Consider the following 23,879-nt stretch of genomic DNA (forward strand, 5'->3'; position numbering starts at 1 on the left):
TAGAGTGTTTTTATATTGCAGAATTACTACTTTTACTAACGTTAAGTATCCGACTACTTCTTTTATTTTCCTGGTGTAATCAGCTGTTGTATGTAATATATGCCATAATTATCTATGGGATCAATAAAGTATTGCTGATTCAGATTGTAATATATGAACCAACTATAGGTTGTAGCCTATGTAGGCCTACATAGTTAGAATTGTATAGTGGGATATTAAAATGGATAGGCTACATTGTTTTCCAACATTTCCAAACAAATTCTCGTACTTCATCTACACACGGACGTTATATTTAGCAAAGGAGAGCTCCTACCTTGCGTCCCCTAGCGGTATCTTTCCGTTGTCATCTGAAAAAAGTGTTCCTGGCCCGTACGGGGATCGAACCCGCGACCTTGGCGTTATTAGCACCACGCTCTAACCAACTGAGCTAACCGGCCATGCTAACGTCAGAAAATATATACATTTATATACGTTGAGACTACCATGCTAACATGTTTGATACAACTAGCTTACAAATTGAGACGGCAGCTGTCCACTTAACGCAAATATCTGTCCCGTAGCTTTAGTTAGTTCTCGTTTTAGAACCTAATATTAAAAAATACAACAGTTAGTATATAATGTAACACAACGTAACTGTAATATGTTAATTTTTATATCAAAAAACAAACTTTAGAGTCGGGAGTAACGATGTCTTTCTTGCCACGAAGTCCGCCGGAGCACTGTCCGTTGCCATAGTTACTCCAGAGAGAGGGCGAGACTGCTCACGTGACCCAACAAGATGGCGACCACAATGCAGAATGGATGTGAATGTGAGTACTCCGTATTATTAGCTAACCGTTACATTATTAAATCAGTGTTTTATTTCATACAATTGCAAACCGCCGTCGCGGAACTTTCAATGTGTTAGAAAACAATTGTTTTCTTTACAGTTTAGTGTGAAATAAACAGCCTTTGGCGGGTTTTATCCTCGGTCCAGGCTGCCAGCTGAAGTACCGACTCCGCTAACGTTAGCTGTGTTATAACCTGAGCTCGATCATTTATTGTTCAGCGTTACTCAGCTATTTTCACTTCAGCAACCCTACCAAATTATTATCACTGCTTTAATGCTTTCAAAAATGTTCATGTTTATTTTTTGTATTCTCTATTTTATTCTCTTTTTACAATTTCTCTTCCAGGATTTAAACTAAGTGGGTCCGTTTTGCGAGAAATTTGGATCTGCTGGTTAGTTGTTCATCATCATCATCATCATATCACAGAATCAAGATGGCCCTAAATGTCTTTGGTAAGCAGCACCACGCCTCAGATATAGTCTTTTTTGTCTTTATTTGAGTGTAGCAGTGGTCTGTTTGTGCATGTATTTTGCTTGTTTGTGTTGTTATTATGACCATATTTCATCATGTTTTGGTAAAATTTGGGAGAGGTCACTGGAAATCTTATGAATCCAAAATTTTGAGTCAAATTCTTACTCCACTGTATTGATTTTGCAATTACAGTTATTGATCACATTGTAGATAAAAGTTTTACATCATACAAATCATGTAGTTATTTAATAAAATACAATAGATTTTTACAGATTAAACCATCCAAAAGTGTATAAAGTAGTTAGAGCAGCATTACCATGACCTATTACAACAATAAATCACTGCTTACCCAATAATGCATCTGCAATAGTAATTAGTTACATAATGTATAACAATATATACATGTAGAGGGTTTTTTTTTAATTTTATTTAAAAGTATAGATATAGCACTGATAATGTACTTTTGCCAACTTTTGAATGCAGGACTTTTATTTAATTTTATTTTGTATTACAAAGTAGGAGGTATTGTAGACTAGAAGTGACAAAAAATAGACTAAGGAAGTATTTCACTGCTGGAAAGGTAGTCTTTTCATAAAACTTGGCTGTCTATACAGTAGAAAAATGCAAACATACTTTTTAAATTCACATGACCAGAGAAAACAGAAAAAAGGGGGCTTTAGCAATTTCTCTTGCTAACATTGATCTTTCTTTTCCTTTTGAATGGAACAAACAGATTACATAATATTTTTATGCTTTTTGCAAAAAAATACATGTTAAACCCTAATTTTAAAAGTGATTAAAATTGTCAGCTGTCAGAAAATAAATGTAGTAGGGGGAAAAAGTGCAGTATTTCTTTTACATGGAGCACAGTAACAGTACACAGTCTCATGCTGTAAAAATAGAGATATCAAATAATGCCTTTGTCCTTGCAGTTCTTCTGTAGAAGCACTGCATCTTATTTCTCTTTGCAGACACTGTGAGTTGTCAGCAGTCAATATGTTTTGTCTGGTTTCTCGTGAGTGTGTCTAACTGTGAGGGTCTGTTGCCTTGAGAAAGAGGGAGAGACACTTGCCCGGGAGGATTTGGAAGTTATTTTGAAGACAGGATACCGGGACGACAAGTGTTGAATAGATAAGGCTCTCAGAGTGAACTCAGAGTACACCGAGACAGGAAACAGGCTGTTAGTTTTACCCATGCAGAGAAGATGGAAGACCCCGTATTCCTGAATTTGCAAGATGTTTACCAAAGGACAGATTGATGTTATTTTACATCACCAACATTAGACATTTCATACAGATTTTTTTTAATGTACAAGTGGAGCAAATTTAGTTCAGAAACAAAGTTATCCTCTTTGGCTGATTTCAGGAGTACTTTCAGTTGGTCTTGCAGTTTTGGATGCAGACATTTGTGTTGTTATTGCACTGATACAGAAAACAAATATGCATGTTTTAAAGGTCAAGTGTGTAGGATTTAGGGGGATATATTGGCTATCTATCTATCTATCTATCTATCTATCTATCTATCTATCTAGTAACAGGGTAACTACTGATCTGTAACCTACTACATTTCATAACTAACTAACCTAAAGTATTCAGGATATAAATATATTTTACTTGAGTGCAGAGAAATTGAATTATTCTTATTACCCATATAAATCTTCTTTTCTTTCCGAGTACTTCAGGTAGCATATTTTGGTTTCTCATAAGTGGAATAAGGTGTTTACATGCCCAGACACATAAACGGGATATTCGAAAAACTTGATTATATATGGGTTATTCACGTCCATGTAAACACACTCACTATAACCAGATCCGACCCTGTCACACAAATACATAAATAATTTTGTTGGTTGAAATCTCAGTAGGTTCAGTCATTTTTAATGTTAAATGTTTGGAAATGAGTATCGAGCCACAATGAGTCCCTGAACAAAAATGAACAACACAGAATTAGCACCTGAAAGGATTTCACAGTAATAATCCCATTGTAGGATTTCCAGTGAAAATGCTCAGCGGCTTCTGCAGAGTTCAGCCAAAATCCAACTGAGCGCTCGAGGCTGAAAATCATCCCGTTCCTCTCAGTGTCTAATGCTGCAGAGTCTGATATTAATGTCCGTGTTGTTTCTGGTCTGCAACAGCGGAACAAGCAATGAGGACACACTGCTACAGTGTTGATACCCATCTACAATTCATTTTGGACGAGTAGGGCCCGAGGTGGCGACAGCTAAAGCTTGTCTCCATGTAAGAAAGATAAACATCGCAGCCAGAGCTCATTTACAAGCTGTCATTTCAGCAGAGCAATACAAATGAATCTTTCACGGCTTTCTTATGCTTCGCATAGTAGATTTAAGTATTAAGTCACTTAGTTGCCGTTTATACCAGTGTGGTTTTGTTGTCAGAAAAGATCATGCATCAGTGTGAGATAATTGCACACAAAATAAAGAAAATAAAGGAGCTGAAAGTCTTAGTTTCATATGTCACGTCGTCAGTGTGAGAATTACGACATTAAACTGTATTTATCTTGTTTATTTGGCAATGACATTAATAAAACTGCAGAATTTCCTTTTGCAGTTTCAGTTTTTAGCTGTAAAAATGATATGATTGCTCCAAAATCCTTTTCCAGCTCCAACTGGTCACCCTTTTATTGTTTGAGCTTGTTTGATTGAATGTGAAATGTCTGATTTGGATTTTTTGCATTAAGCTCCCCCTGCAAATAGATACTCTGCGTTATGTCATTGATTTAAAAAAGGAAAATGAAATTAAATGAGAGAGCCCCAATCTTATCTGGCTGATGGTTTATATCAAAATTGAGACATGCTGTATGTAGAACAGGCAGATTAAATCCACACTAATCATTGTTGTGTTTTGTCCACTTGAGGGTGCTGTAGCAAAGTGAATTAAGTCATCGTTAAAGACCTCGCTGTGTTTTCTCTGTCCTCAGATCATGATGAATACAGGCCGCCAGTGTGGAAGTCTTATTGTAAGTACTGATGGAACATTTTGTGTGTTATTATCCTCATTTGAACCTTTTTTAAGTGTAATTTTAGGATCTTTAACACTGTTTTTAACTGTTTCTGTATGGTGGCAACAAGCTTTTTTCTGATGTTTTTCTGTGTTTTCTGTGACAGTGTACCAGCTCCAGCAGGAGGCGCCTCACCCACGCAGACTCACCTGCACCAGCGAGGTGAGAACACACTTTCTAACTGGCAGCCAGCAAATGTTAGATTAGTCAGTCATGTCTCACTGTAACAAGTTATGTAATTGAAATACTTTATGGAACTTATATTAAAAAAGAAAAAGTCACTTTTCTCTGACAAGTTACAGGTTAAAGGGTCTACAAGTTTAAGGAGCTGCCTCAGATTACAAATGATCAACCTCATCCAGCGTTTCCCGAACCTCTCCTTGAGTACCACTTGTCCTTCAAGTTTTAGATGTCTCTCTGCTCCAACACAGCTGATTCAAATGATCCACTTGTTATGAGCTCCTGAAGCTGCTTGAGCTGATCATTTAATCCAGCTGCAGGGTGAGATCTAAAAAAATGCAGGACAAGTGGTGCTCGAGGAGAAGTTTGAGAAATGCTCATCTAATTTCCAGAAAAGATGTTGGAATTTTAAGTTTCTGCAAATCAAGCACGTTACATTTCTACACTATTGCACAATGTAGTGGATACGTTGAAATTTCACGATTCAGAAAACACTCTGCACTGTGTTGTTAGGTTTATGCCCAAAACCACCTACTTAGTAGTGTTGAACAGTGGTATGAAATGGTCTTTAGCTTGGCAGACGTCTCGCCTATGTGACACACCATCCACCATCCCCTCTTTGTTCAGAAGACATAGTCAGCTCACGTAAAACGTCATGGCAGAAACACACAAATGTAACATATTCATTGTTTGCAGAGATGCACAACATTGTCTTCTGGTGACTGGGGTGAAATTATGTAGCCTAAAAATGTCCCTTGCAGATGTGCTGCCACTTTCATGCAATAGCAATGGTCCCTTGTGCTATTTGTGTTAACACATGATAATGTCTCTTAAATGAGGATCAGGAGATCTGAGCACAGGTGCAGCGTGTAACTAGAGTAGTCATCTGGGTATATCCTTCCACAGATGTTTCATTTGAATTAAAGCCAAAGCACCCAAAGGGGGTCACTTTGATATTCCATTACCATGTACCTTCACTTATTCACATTTTCTCCAGCATCACATACAACTACCAGCTGAAACAGTATGGTGTAAATGGAGCCTGAAGCAAGCTGAAGATTTCATAGTGTGTCTTTGGTTGTGTGTGTGTTCCTCAGAGGCTATATTCGCTGACTCGGCTTGTAGCGGGGTTGATTGTTTTCGCTGTAGTTCACCGATCCATTGTCTTCAGGGACGGCATCTGTTAAGTCTAAAAATGTTAAGTGCTGCATCATTTTTTATCACTGCGCATTAAACAAGCACCCACTTAACTGAGTAGAAGTTCTTAACATGAATTTAAGCATCTGTATGCTTTTATGAGTTTAGTTTAGTAGAGGCTTTGTCCTCGCCAAAATGCTGTGCAACAGCACCTCTGCACAGTGAAGGGGGAGCCAACAGATGTGTTTTGGGGGACAGCTAGGTTTGGGGGAACCCAATAGGGATTAAATAATGGGGGATTGTGCGTCTGGTGTTAATCTGTTAAAGACATTCCTCACAGGGCGCGCTGGATGGATGTGTTTGTGTGTGTGTGTAGATGCTAAATGAGCAGCTGTTGGCTCTGATGCCGTGGTCTGGTCAGGTAGTCGGTGCTGACCCACTTAAATCAGCAGACAGACGGGGAAGAAGAGCCCCCCTCCTGCTACCAGCAGCTCCTGTTGTCTGCTGGGAGTTCAGCCATATGTGGTTTAATGATGCGCCAATAAACACTTATCTAAGGCTGGTACTTTTTAATTTGTGGCGTGACAGGGTGACTGAAATGAGACTGTCCTTGGGTCACATTATTATTAACACTGGAAACTTTACCCATATAAAAAAAACCTTTTAGATAATGGCAAAAAAACCCAACTTATTACACACACACGAGTAAGAAAGTAGTATTTTTTTAAGGAACAATTACTTTTTAGATTGTTTTTTTTTTTTTAATTTTATCTTTTCTTTTTTTCAAAACCCATTTATTGTTTTTTTTTCATTATTTTTTTTAATGAAAACACAGCAATATTTGGTTAGTCCAACAGAGATGAAAGAACATAGTAAGTAGTAAGTAAAATAGTAACAATACAAAACAAGACAGTACAAAGACAAGACAAATACTACAAATCAAATCTGTGGCCATAACAATCTTTACGACTTGAAACAAACAAAATATTCAATACAATTAAATAAAACATAATAAATGTGTATAATGATAAAAGTAACATAGAATATTGAGACATAATATATAAATTATCATTTATGTTATTATTATGTAATGGTGGTTGGTCAGACAAATGCCTTTAACATCACAATTAAATGTCCCTAAAATACATGATCATATCAACTAGGCACTTTTTTTACTTTTCCTTGAGTCATTTTTTATGGGAGAAAATGTTCTCTTACTTAGATTTTCAGTACTCTAACTATAACTGACTCCAGCTGCCTCATGCAGGATGTTCAAAAACTTACAGGCAGTGTATTTTCCTGAATGGGTCACCATACATAATTGGAAACTAGCTTTTTACATAATGGCTCCATCTGTTCCAGGTAAACATTTCACTCTGTACCAATTAAATTTAATTAAAAAAAACTCTTTATGCAGATGAGACTCACAATATGTTTCCTCCAGCTCAACTCTGTAATATGCAGCCAGGGATATCTATTGAGCATAAATCATAGGTATTTGTCTGCCATGCATTGCTTTCTGACAGACCTCAGAGCAGTTTTGGCTGATTAAAGATGGCTAACTTTGACTTTTACCATCTTGACTATGTTGTATATATTTTTTACATTGTAGGGTTGTAGTTCATACTGGTTTTAGTGGCAGGAGTTTGGTTTTTGGTTATTCACACCACATTCACCCTCAGAATAGGAAGACTGGCATTATGCATGTACAAGGCAAAATTTGTAGCTCTATAATGGAGTGTGTATGTCCCTTATTTTCCTCATTTCCTCTGCCTTTCACACACAAACACACGCACAAATACACACACACTCTCCTACCTTCTTCCACACACACAGAGCATCCAAATTAATATTCAGTGCTGTTTGTTGGATCTTTGTTGATTTATTGGCTCGACAGCAGTTTTGTTGAGGACAACACAATGTTCAGCTTTTTATCTGACTCGTGCAATATTCTCTGCACCCACACACTCACGAAGAGCGCACAGCGTGTGTAGCTGTGGTGGCATTTCACACACTATGTTATTCTTTTTTTGTGTGTCCTATAGAGCAATATGACATTATTGGTGTTGTGATACTGTCATGTAACATTTAAGTTTGCATGGAAATCCCAATATTTTCACTTTACGAGTGTTTTACAGACTACATTTTTTCTTTTCCCTGCAGGTGGACAACCGACCTAAATACTATGGAAGAGAGTAAGTTGCCATTATCTTTATCAGTGATTTATGTCCTGTACATTCACTCATTTCATCTCCAAAAATGAGGATGGTTTGGAATCCATTTGCGTTTGCTGCTCTTCACGTTTAGGTACCACGGGATGATCTCAAGAGAAGAGGCCGACCAGTTGCTGAGTCAGGCCGAAGGCAGCTACCTCATCAGAGAGAGCCAGAGACAGCCGGGCACGTACACACTAGCTCTGAGGTAATGTTTGTGTCTTTAGCTAATTTAGGGAGCTGCAGACAATCAAGAACAAATGTGAGCTCAGTGGAGCCAGTGAAAATGTGGAAGCTTAAGTACTGGAGCAGCAATTCCAGTGCGTTTATTAGGACATTAACCGCCATAACGAGGAGACCAGCAAAGTCAGATGGAAGTCTAGAAAATCCAGAGTCATCATTTTATGTACAGCTGCAGTTAAAAACAGTAATATATGTTTAATATAACCTGTATGGAGGATACAGCTGGCACGATATCAGATTTTCACCATACGATTGTTGTGGCCAAAACAGTTCAGAACATTATCACCATATCTAAAGAAAATGTAATAAATATAAAATAAAATAATGCTATCAGTTTGCTATCACACAAAAAAAGAATGTGTGTAACCCAAACTGAACAACATCGTACAAGAGCATAATGAACATTAATTAATAAGTGCCTACATTTATGTTTAGAATTATTTTTGGTCACATATTAATTTAGTGAGTCATTTCATATTGATTTATTTTAAATGTTGGCAGCTCCCATCCTCCGCTTCATCAAACAGCAATCACTTTACGATAAATTATCAACATTTCCATAGTTTGAATTGAGGTCAGACAATTTTGCAAAGTGTTTTTAAAGGCACTTAACATGTCATTTTTTCTTGAATATTTTTTTGGTCCGTTTAGGAATTAGCAGTGTAATATTACTTTTTATTTTATTTTACAAGTCCTTGGAAAGCGAAGCAAAAGAGATAAAAGAAGATTTTTTGCCTTTACTTTATGTGTTCAGTTTCTCAGCTTCTCGTAAATCCCCTGAGACCTCAGTGCGAACAGTTGTTCGACCTCCTTTTTTCGAGGCTTGCACGTATTTGTGTGACAAGGCAAGAAAAAGAGGAGCCCCGGTGCTGTGTGAGGCATGTCTGATCGTGTGTTCACAGGAGTTGTGGGGGTTTAAAGGCAGCAGTTGGAGCTATAAGCTGCTCAGAGGTGCTCATCTCTGAACTCACATGTCTCTGCACACCTTTCCTCCTGAGGAGAGGTCAGAGGGTGACAGAGGGATAATGTATGGAAGTTTTTCTGAGGTTTTAGATGGTCATAAGTTGTGTTCGTGTTCGTTTAAAGTGTCTGAGTAGCTGGAAATCATGTCTGTTTAACTTGAATGTGAGCTATCATTTTCTCAGAGTGAGTGTCACACTTTTAAATGGGTGCATGGCATAAATTGAATTTGGTTTTGGGTCAGTTTGCTCTATTCATAGCCATGCCGTTCTTCCACCTGCACACGTTTCTCTGTCTTTCACTGCCTCTCCAATCCCATGGTTATAATTACGTTCCATAAATACCCCCTCCATAAACTAGCATCCCACTCTGGGTCGGCAGAAAAAGGAAAGGTTGGATTTTGGGTTAATGATCTAATGGTGCTGTTTTATCTCGCGGTGGTTTCATTGTGATCCACTGAGGAGCAGATAATGTGTTGGCCCAGTTCAGACCATCTATCTGTCACAGAGTTTGTGCCAATTTTTGACTCTGTTTTATCTCAGTAAAGGACTTTTTGTGTTGAAAGAGAGATCATATAAATAGAGTTTGTATAGGCTGAAGTAGGGCTGGGAAATATATTGATATTATATTGATATTGTGATAAGAAACTAGAAATTGTCAGTAATTTTAAACATCTTTTCCTGCATTTTGAGGTGATTTTTTTCTTCAAAGTGACCTATATTTCTTTTTTTTGACACTTTTTGAAGCAAAAGCCAGCCAATTATGTTAAAAAATGGGTGACTTTAAGCATTAATGGTCCAACCCAGACTTGACTTAACTTTAAGTCCACTGCTAGATGCTCCTAAAGCCAAAGCATCCTCCTCTCTTCCATCCAGGTTTGGGAACCAGACGAGAAACTTCCGTCTCTACCACGATGGAAAGCACTTTGTTGGAGAGAAGAGGTTCGAGTCCATCCATGACCTGGTCACAGACGGCCTCATCACGCTATACATTGAGACAAAGGTGTGTCTCACTCTTTCCTTTTTAACTTCACAAACAAAAAAACCTTCCTCCATTGGCTCTGAGAATAATGCTGCAGTTAGACCCATTGATCAGGGCTGTAATCACTGAATGTAAATGCTGATTATGGGTGATTACAAAATGGAAGCATTTAAAGCTTTCAGCTTTCAGCCCACGTTTGCCAGGAATTCAGCTTTAGTCACAAATTTTTACCTTTTGATCACAGTTTGTTTACTCGATTATCTGAGTCCCTGGATTCTAAGAAAATAACGCCTGGAGCATCAGCATTTCCTTGAGCTCACTCCCCTTTAAGTGTTTATTCAGACAATAAGACAGTAGTAAGGGTGGCAAAGCAGTGTTAAAAAATAAAGAATAGTATTATAAGATCCAGATTTAGTGAAGGTTGAGTCTAATTTGGATTCACAGGCAGGAAAATAAAAAAAAATATCATTTATATGGTTCAGGCCTTTACACACTGATGGCATGATCGGCACAAAAATGCAAAGTATTTAAATTTGTCATAGAAGCACTTTATTTAATGTTATTATAACAGCACTTTATTTAAATAATTTTAGCAGTATTTTATTTACCTTTATTTGGAACAACTACAGGGATCCTGTTGACCCAGAGCAGCGTTTAGCAGTTTGTCTTAGTTGTACAACCTAAGCTACTTTAAACTGTTTTATTTTATTTAAAAAAATAATTTTCAGGTCATTTTCTTGCCAACTCTTAAAAATTTTGGGGGATTTGCGGAGCATTTCATGTCAAGTTGCTGATTGACATTTTGCCATGGTTTGGAAAGAAATCAATTTGTTCACATTTCAGAGGTTTAAATACTTGTGAAAGTATGTCAGTCCAGGTTTCAAGGGGTAAAGGGAGCTGAAATGACACAAACCTGCAATTGTCGCGTTTACAGTCGCCTTCTCTTCCGTCAGGCAGCGGAGTACATCGCTAAGATGACCATAAACCCCATCTATGAGCATGTGGGCTACACCACCCTGAACCAGGAGCCCACCCTGAAAAAACACCTGCCACAAAGCCCCGAGGCCCCGGACGGACCTGCTCCGGCCAAAGACGACCGTAACACTGAGGAGAGGGTGAGGACAAACACACATGGGTGAACTTTAATGTGGGCAAATTGTCACCAAGATGACAGGATTTTGTTATGCAGCCTTTTCATCCGGCTGCTGTAAGAATTAAGACGCTCTGTGACCTTAAAGTTTGAAATTTTAGAAAATGATTGTCATTCAAGCCTGAATCAAAAGTCTAAGACATTTTCTTTCTTATTATTCACCACCGAGTGTCATTCCGAGAAACTATCTTCAGCCATAGAGCGATATAGCGGAGCTTTTAGAAACTGCATAATAATAAACCTTAAGCACTGTGAATACCGATCGCTATCTTCAGAACTCATCACTCTGAAAGAAATATGGAAATGGAAACTGTGTCAGAACTCAGGCCAAAAGCATCTTCCAATTAACATATGTTTCTGGCAAACTGACCTGAAGGCTTCAGGCTTTTTGGAGGGTTGGTTTGAATAAGAAATGGAGTTGTGTTGGCACAGAGTATTGGCCAGAGACCAAAGAATATCCCCTTTAGGAGACGACAGTTTGAAACTGGGCCTTAAAAGTAACCAGTCTGAGACAAACTGAATCATTCATCAAGTCTCTTTGGCTGGGAGTCTTTGCAAACTGTTTTTGCATGTTGGATAGGCCTATACAATGTTGAGGAAATAGTCATGATATCTCAAAACTGAGATCAGTGAGGAGAGACATTTTTGAAGGAGGGTTGTATGAGGAACGAATCAGTGCTCAGTGTAATATTTTCTTTGCTTTACCTTGACATTACTCTCCTCAAAACCACCAGACTCCATTGAAAAAACTGTAATTTTACTTCTCAGAACATGGTCCGTCACTGCCTCGATTAGTTAGTTTGTTTGCATTGTTGTACGACTTTTGGATCTGAAACTAACTTTGCGCCTAGATCAGTACATTGCTTAGCTTCCATGCTTGTCAAGGGGTCAGAGGAATATAACTAATTTGGAAGATTGAGAACACACAATTCTCAGAGGGCTTGTCTCAGTCACAAACAGGCGTATGAGGCGGGCATGTGGGTTTATATGTAGCAACATCATTATGCAGAAACATGCGTCAGAGCATATTTAAATTTTTAGAATAGGAAGTAGAATTCTGACACTCAAACACAAGTGCTTCAACCAAAATTTGAATGTTTGGATTTAAATATATAAAACACATTACTGGGAAACCACGGAATAATATAAAAACTTAAAACAGACAAGAAATGTATGCATTTGAATCCAGATGCATGAAATGTTCTGTTTCATTTCAGCAGAGGAAAGAACCATCAGTTTGCAAGTGGGAAATGAGTGAATTTATGCTGTGGGCAGTATGCAAAACAACTCGCAACAGTCAGTCTCTTAAAGTCACTGGACCTTAGATGCATAAATAAATGTTACGTAAATCATTAAATGTAAATGTTGCTGCAGAGAGTTAAAAATGAGGGTAAAGGTAAAGAAAGTTGCTGTGCTAAGATGGAAGGATGAGAGTTGATAACATGGTGAAAGAAGGAGGAGAAGACGGAGGAGGAGGATGGATGCAGAGGAGAGATGGCCTCCAGCCAAAGGCTCTGCAGCAAAATTACATAACAGCAGTTTGCCTGCAGAAACCTTCTATCTCCCAAAAGCCGTCCTCTAAGTATTCAGGAATCGTTGGTGGCTCATTAGTTTCCATTCGGGTGTGAGATAATTGTTTTCTGTGATTAGTTTTGAACCCAGAGGACACACAGGAAACTTTTTAAAATGCTTTTTTAGAGTTTGGAAACAGAAGTTTGGAGATGTGAGGTTTAACTGTGTGACGCAAGATGCTAATCACTGAGCAACGTTTCATGTAAATTTCAGTTCTGCAGCTGTGAGTTTGTGCAGGTGGGCGCAAAAAACCAAGATTCATTCAGACAACTTCTGTAAAGCCTGCGTGTACACAAACACACAAGTGTAACACAGAACAACGACAGGCTCATAACAAAGTATTAGTGCAATGTGTTTATGGGCTACACCAGTCCTGAACCTCCTGAGGCCTTGTGTGACCTGCAGTGCATGACCACCTACACTGCACCTCATACATCACTGTCTGTGTGTGTGAGTGTGTGAGGGGGGTGGTCCTGTGTACGTGTGTGCTTTCATAATTGGCTGGATTTGCAGACAAAGCAGTTCATACGGCTGTGACATTGAGACCAGAGGTGGCTCTCTGTAGGGAAGATGACCACGGGAAGAAATGCATATTTCATGCAGCTAATCATCTTTTATCGTAAATTAAATGCCGCTTTTATGGTCCCTGTGGGGGCCATAAAGACACAGTCCTGGTGATGACTTTTTAAATTTTAAATTTTAAAGCCTTGTTGTGAGGGTAGATTCACTGGACGAAGTGTTTTGTTAAGAGAAGAAGCTCTGACAGAAAATGCAGAAAAAACAACCAACAAATTTAAAATATAAGGAGCTTAAATGGCCACAGATAAATATATTAGCTTTCAAAACACACACTGCTTTTTTCTCTTTTCTTTTTCTATTGTTTTTTTGTCTTTCTGTCTTATGTCTATAATCGGGGTGCTCTATTGTTATCCACCCAGCACCCTCCGCCCCGTCGTCCCCATGCAATGAAAACAGTCATTAAATATCCATGACCAGTCATACATATTCACTGTGTTCTGGATATAAGCTGAGGATTACTGATTTGAATATGTGGATCCACATTTCTGTCACTACTTTTCGACAACAAGAAATATCTTGTAAAAATGTTATTATTATGAAGCCCAATTTTCAGCAATAGCAAAATGTGCTATAGCCATGCGTCCTTTCCATGTAAACCATAAACAAGCATAATGTCAAAAGGCACAGAAAAAAATATCTATCTAAAAAATTGATCAAATCACAAAACTTGAGCCTTTTAGATCTCTTCCACAGTAACAGGATTTAATTCAGTCCCAGAGCCCAATTGTTGACAGTTTGCTCAATCCAAAAAATGTCAAAGAAGTCTAAACAACACCCACCAGAGGCTCCGCTTAACAATAAACCTCTAAAGTGCACTTCTTAAATGAAATTTAGCCTTAAACTGCTCTTATATAATATTTACAATGGTCTGGGCCATATGAGGACATGGGGTTGTGTGTATTCTGTCAGCATATTTAAAGGAAAAGAAAAATATTAGGCAGACTAAAGCAGCTGCTTTTATTTCTGGCGGTGAAAATGGAAAACATCGGAGTTAAAAACGAATCAATGTTGGTGGTAAAATGACAAAAGAAGGCAGGGAACCAGATTGTGAGCGAATGAATAAAATAATAGCTTGTTTCTCAGCTCATTCTTTCACTCCCTCTCTTTTTCCCCTTTCTCTCCCGGGACAATTGAGGTGGCAGAAATTGGTGACGAACAACAACAACCTCTGCATTCTGATTGGCTCGTTCTCCTCTCAATGTGACCTGTTAAATTCATCCATTACTGCACTGTGGCTCAGTGCTGCACCCCTCCTCCTCCTCTTTCTCTCTCTCTCCGCCTTTATCACCTCCCTCCTCCACTAGTTCTGCCTGGTGAGTGTGTGGAGGGAAAGAGGATTAACACACACACACACATACACACACACACTGAGCCATGTGGGCTGAAGCGCTCACCTACACGAGACCGCGAGACGGGAATGCACATTCTGCAGCATCAGTTCGGTTTAAAGGATTTTGGGAGCACACTTCAAGAAGATTTATTGAATCAGATTAAGGGAACTTTCTGTTACGATTTCTTATTTTCTTGTTTTTATTGGCTGGATTTTTTTTTTGTTATGAACTGGAAATGCAGCCTGCAGCCCCGTCAGTATGCAGAGCTAATCTGATTGGCTGATCTTTGTCCTGCTTAGACGGCAGGATTGGTCGTGTTTTGGCTCCTCCGTTTGGGATGTTGTTGTCGGATGATGCTTTGAAATGAATGAGCGTCTAGTTGTTCTATTTATTTCTCTTTTTCTTAATTATTCTGGGCGTTTTTTATTATTTTAACACAATCTTTAAAGGAATACTTTTATTTTTTTGTTTTTATCACTTGGCAGTCTGATTGTCTTATTGTGTTTATTAATGGGATTTTGGTTTTGTTTGATTTAAACCTCCAGTGTGTGTTAAATTCACACCAAAAATACAAATCCCATAATGCCGAGCCAAGAATCCTATGCTGTTAAAAAAGGTAAAAAGCAGCCACGCAAGAGAGCAAAAAAGGACACAGGTCAGAAGGGCTCTTTGTTTACAGCCGCTCTCGGTTTGAATGTCAGCGCTGGTTCAATTCCCTCCCTGCCAGTCTCCGGCAGCACCTCCTCGGACCCCAGCTCTGGCTCGGGGACCCGTCTGAAACGTCCGCAAGCCCCCTCCAAACCCACCTCCCCTGCTTCCACCTTCTGGCAACCAATTAGATCTTTTGCCCTTTCACAGCTCACATCGCTGGTGCGGCGGGCCACCCTGAGGGAGAGCGACTTGGCGCCCAAGTATGAGAAGGTTCACAACTTCAAGGTGAGACACTCCTTTGCTTCCACTCCTGTTTTTGTGTGTGTGTGTGTGTGTGTTGAATGATGCCAGAATTGCTGATTCAGCTCATGGAGTCTTATTCAAATTCACCTCAGAGAGCACAGAGCGCACTACACACACAGAGAGAAACACATATTTCTGCATTTACATTTGAGGTCTTAAAGAGACAGATCACCCTAATATGAAAATATTATTCCTCATACCTGTAGTACTATGAATCAGTCGTTATTGTTTTGGTGTGAGTTGCCGAGTGTTGGAGATATCGGACATAAAAATGTCTGTCTGCTCTCCAATATTATGGAAGTAGATGGCTTGAGGTGCTCAAAACGCCAAAAAAGTACATTTGGAAAACTCAACAGCAATGTCTCTTTCCAGAAATCACGACTCGGTTACTCAAGATAATCCACAGACCTTGTTGTGAGCAGTTTCATGTAGGAACTACCCTCTCTCTGGCGACGACTTTTTGGCTTACTTTTTCGTGTATATGCCTCAACCGGACCTGAATTGGCCTAGTCGTTCTGTGCACGCCCCTAACCGCTGCGCCGGGCTTTGATCCAGATGTCAAATAGCACAAATTCTTAGAAGAAAGCCGAGAAAAACAAAAGAAGGAAAGGAAACAAGAGGAAGGTGCCAAGTGAAACGTAGAGAGTGTCGCCAAAACGTTATCCATGTTCTCATTGTTTAACATGCAGCCCGTTTGCCGCTCGCTAACTTGTTTGGTATGTGATGTAATAGGTCAACAGGAAGAAGGTCCAATAGCAAATAGGGGGAAAAGGGGGATATCACTACCTACCATTGTGGCATTAGACATACTTCCATCAATAAATCGATTCTTTGCCGGTGCATGTATGCTGGGACAAGGACAGTGGTCCAATTAAATAGCCTAATTGAGCTAAAACCGTAGCTAGTCTTAACTGTGCATGTAAACGTACTGATTGCTGTTGAGTTTTTCAGAAAGAAAAATTTGGCGCTCTGAACACCACAAGCCAAGTGCCATTTAGTTCCATTATACTGGAGAGAAGGCAAATATCTCCACGGCTGAAATCTCTGACACTCGGCAAGTCACACTGAAACAACCTTGACAGATAAATAGCACTCCAGGTGAGAGGAAAAATATGTATAATTGAATTGGGGACAAAACTGTCCCTTTAAGCTTTTGTTTGGCACTTTAGATTCACAGATTTCCATTTTACAAGGAGCCATTAGTGAGGAGCACAAAGGTCAGAGCCGCTGTGTACGAAGCTCAAGGGAAATGTGGACGAACACACACACACACTCAAAGAGAGCACTGTGATGTGATGGAGGGTATTAGCATTTCATTATATAGAGCCAATTTATGCAAAATATAAGCAGATTAAAACTCAGTTCTCGCTGTCATTTTTCTATAAACGCCCTTTCAGCACTCTCATTGTGTCTCCGTCTTTCTCTCGTCAGTGTCTATAATTGCCGGTATACTCAGCACATGAATATTTTTCTCACTTTGTTCTCAGTGTAGACTAGTGCAAGTATACCATTTTTAGCGCATTTAACTGATTGATTTTCTATTAGTAATTTTGTCTGACCAAAGCTTTTTTCACTTACACGTTTGTTGTGAGTTTTGTGAAAAATTAACATTTAAAAATGATCAAATATACTTTTTTTTCCTCTTTGTCTAATACCAGGTTCATACATTCAGAGGCCCCCACTGGTGTGAGTACTGTGCCAACTTCATGTGGGGTCTCATCGCTCAGGGAGTCAAGTGTGCAGGTAACACACACACGCAGTTTATAATGCACTTTTTTCACTCCAAAAAAGATTGCATCTCTATTCCTTTTTGCCTCCTTTGTGTGTTCGACGTGTCGTGCCTCCTCTCTAAACCGTGACTCGAAACTGGGACAGCAGGCTTAAAGTTAGTCACTTTTTGCTGTTGACTCATCTGCTGTTTACGGTCGATTTTAAATGTTAAAAGATTCAATTTTGTGCCAGAGAACACACTGTCTGTGTGATTATAACTGAGTGGGTCTGTCTGATGAACGGTGCCTCAGCAGCAACGCCTACACTTGAATGCAACTTTCTCGTCATTATGCCTCGAGTGTTGGACAAAATTGCATTATCCTGATATTGCTGTTGGGTGTTTAAAGCTGTGTGAAGAGCTGAAAGTAGAGTTTTATGTAAATACAGTTACACAAGATGCTAGAGAGAAAATTCCAGGCCACCAGTGGATGTAAAAGACTGACTGTGCCTCCAGACCAGTGATAGCTGTAGCCACAGACATCATGTTTTAACGTAATGTTAATGTATTAAAATGATTGTTTAGATCTTCTGTGCTGCTGGGGGGCAGGTGTGGTGTAGCACACGTTTTCACAGACATTGATCTAAACTGTAACCTGACTGGTGCACAGAGGCATACAATCACATGGTGGTAATTCCAGTTTTTATATTCTGTTTCTTTCTATCAGACTGTGGGTTGAACGTCCATAAGCAGTGCTCCAAAGTCGTGCCCAACGACTGCCAGCCAGACCTGCGACACGTCAAGAAGGTGTACAGCTGCGACCTGACCACACTAGTCAAAGCCCACAACACCAAGAGGCCCATGGTGGTCGACATGTGCATACAGGAAATCGAGGCCAGAGGTGAGAGAATTGCATTGTTCGCTGCGACCTTAAGACAGGAAAAGGGAGAACACCCATGAGGCCGGCATGTGTAGGCAAGATGTGTGGTATAAACGATGTACACAGGCAGAATAAATCCCACATGGGAGAGTGGGTTACAATTTCTCCCTCGTGGGAAGACAGGATTTTATTGACTACGATTCGAGAAACTAATACGTGAGATCAATACAGACACGTGACTTGAAGTGATTGAACTTGACAGGAGCCGGAGAGCAATTCACTCCTCACCCCCACTCCGTCTCTGTTATAGTCTAATCAATCTTAGCTGCCGTCCTTCTCGCTTCGTTTTAATCTCATCTGTGTGTGTTTAACTCCTATTTCAGTTCATTTAAGCTGTTCCACGGGCACAACAGGAGAGAAACCAGTGTTGCAGAAACATTGTTGTATGTCAACATTCATCAGCAGCTGACATCTGCAGAGTAATCAGCCCATCTGAGGGATAGGCAGTACTGTAGAGAAGAATTAGGGCTGCAAATAAGATTAAGATAAGACAGAAAGTTAGGGATGGTCAAACCATGCAATATACAAAGACTAAAATAGCAAAGTAGAAAAGCAATGTTTAGCAAATATAAAATGCAATATACAGCAGATATAAAACTAAATAGAAACTAGATAGCAGTGATGTGCTAAATATAACAAAACAACCTAAAAATACAGCAAAATTAGGTCACTGTAAGTTGCAAAATATAACAAAAATAGCTTACAGTGAGGTGCAAAATATATCAAAAATATATAAAAAAACATAGTCAGCAAAAAGGTTTAAACATGCAAATACATGCAAACAATGTGTACAATAATTGCAATATATAGAATGACAAAAAACATACACAAATAAATGATCATTTTTCTCCTTTGATTATTCTGCCCGTAATAGTCATTGTAGAAGCTTCTACTCATTGTAGAAGCTTGAACCGGTGAATTCTGGTATTTTTGATCGAAATGTGTTCAATAAAAGTCCCTGTGAAACAGAAGTTAGACCATCTTTTTATTTTCCAGTAAAACAGAATAATTGAGCGGTGAATTGTTTAAAAAAGGTATTTAAATTGAATCCTTTACATTTAATTGGACGGCTAAGAAGAGTTTAGTGAAATGCAGTAGCTGCCACCCTTGCTGTCAGATCAGATGGAGAAGGAGGGAGAAATGAATCAGTTTGACATCCATCACATTGTTCTGGAAATGAAAACAAAAGTTTCGCCCACTGATAACCAATCACGAATCTCCTCATATTTCTCTCCATATTAATCCGTAAACTACTACAACCCACAGATTATATAACCGATGGAGCCAGATAGACACCTTAAGTCTCATTGACCAGGAAGAGAAAAGACAGGGGTTTGATGTAAAAATACTTTTTTTGACATGTGTTTGACATAAACAAGAAATAAATGACCATTTCACAAAGGGACACAGGATTAAAACTGGGGAAATGTATTTTTTCAATTCATGGGGTCTTAAAGTTCACTTAAATCATCCCCTCACCTCTCTTTCTCTGCCTCAGGTCTCCAGTCGGAGGGTTTGTACAGAATATCCGGCTTCAGTGAGCTGATTGAAGATGTCAAGCTGGCCTTTGACAGAGGTGAGTGCTGTTTCTTTAAAAGTATTTCTCTTTGAGGATGAGTGAAATATCGATTAATTCTGGAGGCTTTTTCTGGAGGTTTTTTTTCCAGACTATTGCATAGATTCAAGACTTTGCCAGTTTTTTTGCTGTTGATCACAGAATGTTATAATAAGACGTGACTGACACGGCTTTTAACCAGCAGTATATCTATAATCGTTTTTTTTGTTGCTGTTGTTTCTTTTTTAAACAAGAAAAGTAAAAAGTAAATAAAATAATAGTAATATAACTTGTTTTTAAGTATATAAGATAGAATGTCAAGGAAAACTCTGCACCTTTGTAAGGAGATAATGTAGCATTTTATTTTAAAAATACGATTGAAACTCTTTTTAACCAGCATAACATCAATACTTTTCTTTTGTTTAAATGGGAAAATGTATTTTAAAAAGTATATTTATATATACACACATAAAAAAGTGGATAATCGAACCATAGAACTGGGATATAAGGACCAAAAGTATATGTAGAATGAAAATAAACTTCTGCACCTTTGTAGGGAGATAATAAGCATTTTTTAAAATGATAATGCAGTGAGATCAACAAATACAGTTTTGTTTTCTTTGTACAGTGCAAAGGATGACAATCAATGGAGTTGGTTTCGGAGTTTTTGTTTTAGAAAGTTAGATCTCTAAAATATGTAAACTATGCATTTTGCCCATATCTTAGTGAATTTATCCGTTTGTAAATGAAGTGAGTGGGCGTTTTTTTCCGTTAGGTAAATATCATTGATCGTGTCTGCCCAGTCTGTGGGTGTCTATCTCTCACTGACGCATTGTTTGTCTGCACGATGTATTGACTGATTTGCTCCGCAGATGGAGAGAAGGCGGACATCTCCTCAAATGCTTACGAGGACCTCAACATCATCACCGGAGCCCTCAAACTCTACTTCAGAGAGCTGCCTATTCCCCTCATCACATACGATGCCTACCCACGCTTCATAGAATCAGGAAGTAGGTCTCTTTGTACCTTGTTACGTAAGATTTAAGAATGAATAGAGCTTTTGTAGGCAACATGGAGAGACAAGGTGTCCTGCATATGCTTAAAATCAGGAAAAGATGTGGCTGAAATGTATTTTTTTCCTTGACATTTGATCATATGATCATTATTTGTTGCTCAGGAATTGGACAGCCTGTGTTTCGAGCTCCTGAAAGACTTTAAATCCGTGTTCATTTTTTGTGTGTTGCAGAGATTGCAGACCCTGAAAAACGTCTGGAGTCTCTCCACGAGGCGTTGAAGCTGCTGCCGCCTGCTCACTGCGAGACGCTGCGATACCTCATGGCTCACCTCAAGAGGTCTGAACGCACAAGTCATGGTTTCACCTTAGCACATATTGTGGTAGCTGAAACCCCTTTTCCACACACACGTACTGGCTTGGCTCGTCTCGATTACAACAGGGCTACCTGCTTTAAGGCGTGTTTTTAACTGATGACGGCTTGTCTTGAACGATGATGTTTAAAAGCAGCAGGATTTTCCACGGCTTAGTGCTGCCTTCATGTGCTCCTCCAAAATATCGTATTTAAGGCCCTCCAAAGTCATAATCACGAGTGGGAAATTGAGAAATTTCAATGACACCTAAGTTGTGACGTTTGTGTGACGTTTAAGGGCAGCAGAAAGCATCGAAAACTGTCAATTATTGCAGTAAGAAATAATTATTATGCTGTAGCAAAAACGCAAACCTCTAACTAAAAAGCATGCCAGGCAAGTATACTAACATTGATAACAACGTTATTTTATAACGAGTTTTTGACTTGACATCATAAATGCATAAACATGGCGGTCAAAAGTCAATGTGTGGTCAATGCTGAAAAACTTTTTTATTAAATCACGTATTAGACATCAATTTTTGATTGATATGGTTTTATGTTAACTGTTTTCCATGTAGAGTGACTTAGATTAAATATATCACAATATGACGCATTAAATATATAAAAATAAAATAAGACAGAGATACAGACGACGTAACAATTGGCCTCATGCAAGAAACAATATACAAACAAATTTTCTCTTAGTTTTGGTTGTAAATTTTCTCTTAAACTAAGAGGAATGTAAGGGAAATTTAAGAGGATGTTGCTGCACGAGGCTCAGTGTTCTTTCATGTCTGTGTGGTGTCTCTGAGTCTTGACACAAATTGTTCGTCCTCTGTCCTCCCAGAGTGACCCAGTACGAGAAGGAGAACCTCATGTCCAGCGAGAACTTGGGTATTGTCTTCGGTCCTACGCTGATGAGGGCCCCCGGGCTGGACGCCATGACGGCGCTCAACGACATCCGATACCAGAGACTCGTAGTGGAATCACTCATCACCAACGAAGACGTGTTGTTCTGAGAAGAAAGGAGGAAAAAACAACTCTTCAAATGAGGAGAGGAAGGACAGACAGAATGGGGAATCTTGCTGTGAAAACATGGAACAAAAACTGTTTTGAGGGAACAACGAAGGACTATTTGCAAAGGAATTGACTGAAAAAAGGAAAGTGGAGAAGAAGTAGATGGAAGGCTGCAGTGTTTCCCTACATTTTAAAGCTAAAACTCAATCAGAAGACCGAAAGCTTCCGCAGAAGATCCAAAATGTGTAAATTAAGGACTATTGAGCCATTACGGGATAGAAATAAACAATTATGATCATTCTTGATGAGCTGGGAGAAAAGAGATAATTGTTAACACAGCATTGGAGCAACACTACTCTGTCCATGTAGGAGAAACACTGAATGATCCACCTTTATGTTATATTTTTTCTTAAATGGATGCCTTGACAGGTCATTTTTTAGTTTTTAGTTTTCCATCGTGTCAAGTTATCCATTTAAGAAACTCTGACGATGTAACATTAGACAGCTGGATGAATGAATGAAAGGAAAAAGGGAAACTCACTCACAACACGCACTCATTCCTCTGAATGCAACTTAAGTGACTTGGACCTATTGTGTTTTCATTCCTCTTTAAAAACTCTTTATTTTACAGCTCCCTCTTCTCTTCCAGTGACAGAAATGTAATTATACAGTCATTTTACACTAAGTAGTTTTTTTTTTTTAGTTAACATAGAAGAAAATGCAGAGTTACCCCTTCTTGTGTGTCATATTTTAAGCTTTTGTTGCTGGATAATTAAGTTAGGACAGATGGAGCTGTACATTAAACAGTTTAACATTTTTTTCCTCACGATCCCCAAAGCAATCCGGTGTTTGCTCTCTTCTCCACCTACCTGCTTTGCCTCTAAAGGTAAAAAAATTCAAGAGTTAAATGGAGTCTAGTTAATTTGGCAATGTCGATTTTAGGGCTGTTTCTGGTTAAAAGAAATGGATCTTTCTGTAGGGATCCTTTCCATAATGTAGTCAGACACTTATAATAACAATCTGAGCCTGTCAGTGGAAATAACAAGCACTTTTAGTGGACGTAAACTGAAATTAAACAATTAACCACAGACGTTACATTGCAGCCCTTTTTTGCCGCTGCAGCCAGCTCCCTGAATACTGGATCAGTTTTAATAGTTGTTGTTCCCTTTAATTACTTGGACACAAAAACATGTGAAAATAGGTGGAAAAAAATACCAAAGTTACCCTTTTAACGGGCTTATTGTCTCCACACAACACTAACTCATTGGCAGGTGGTGAAGAGAGAAACACTTCATAACTGACTTGAAACATAGATATGTGAAACAGCGCTTCATGTTGTTTTTGCTTCGCTTTGGTTTTGTCGCTTGTATGAAACAGTGTTGTAATTAACAAGCAGATGTTGCGCTCGAAATACTAATTGAAATTCTTGATCGCTTTCCCAGCTCCCATTCAACAGATTCAAATAATCATCTCGAAGGTTTTATTGACTTTTCTGGCCTGAGCGGGATAATTCAGACACTTGAATACCGAGATGGGTTCGGAGCGCTCGTTGAAATGTTAATATCATCCCAAAAATTACAGCAAAGAAGCTCATTAAAACAAAAACTCATAATGTTAATTACTCTGTATCAGTGTTTGTAATTAAAGTGGTAATGCCACTTCCCTCTCTCAGTGTG

At 38.9% G+C, this 23,879-nt stretch overlaps 1 protein-coding gene and 1 non-coding gene across 2 annotated transcripts; one reads left to right on the plus strand and one right to left on the minus strand.

Annotated features, from left to right (window-relative positions):
- Window positions 1-363: 363 nt before the first annotated feature.
- On the minus strand, window positions 364-437 carry trnai-aau. Its single transcript has one exon. It is a non-coding gene; the product is annotated as a tRNA-Ile (tRNA).
- Window positions 438-744: 307 nt separating this feature from the next.
- LOC121962846 (N-chimaerin) lies at window positions 745-23,214 on the plus strand. Its single transcript, XM_042513152.1, has 15 exons — window positions 745-809; window positions 1,176-1,282; window positions 4,239-4,277; window positions 4,426-4,481; window positions 7,800-7,831; window positions 7,944-8,057; window positions 9,928-10,054; window positions 10,987-11,148; window positions 15,524-15,601; window positions 17,278-17,362; window positions 18,055-18,228; window positions 19,766-19,843; window positions 20,695-20,832; window positions 21,069-21,174; window positions 22,034-23,214. The coding sequence occupies exons 2-15, from the start codon at window positions 1,264-1,266 to the stop codon at window positions 22,203-22,205; spliced, it is 1,380 nt and encodes a 459-aa protein (XP_042369086.1). The 5' UTR covers window positions 745-809; window positions 1,176-1,263; the 3' UTR covers window positions 22,206-23,214.
- The last annotated feature ends 665 nt before the right edge of the window (window positions 23,215-23,879 follow it).

This window comes from Plectropomus leopardus, chromosome 24 (genome assembly GCF_008729295.1).
Source record: "Plectropomus leopardus isolate mb chromosome 24, YSFRI_Pleo_2.0, whole genome shotgun sequence".
NCBI classification, from domain to species: Eukaryota; Metazoa; Chordata; class Actinopteri; order Perciformes; family Serranidae; genus Plectropomus; species Plectropomus leopardus.

Excerpts from the sequence above, each read along its gene's own strand:
- LOC121962846 (XM_042513152.1), top strand. Across the intron at positions 19,844-20,694 it reads CAAGCTGGCCTTTGACAGAG|ATGGAGAGAAGGCGGACATC; the intron begins GTGAGTGCTGTT and ends TTTGCTCCGCAG. Across the intron at positions 20,833-21,068 it reads ACGCTTCATAGAATCAGGAA|AGATTGCAGACCCTGAAAAA; the intron begins GTAGGTCTCTTT and ends TGTGTGTTGCAG.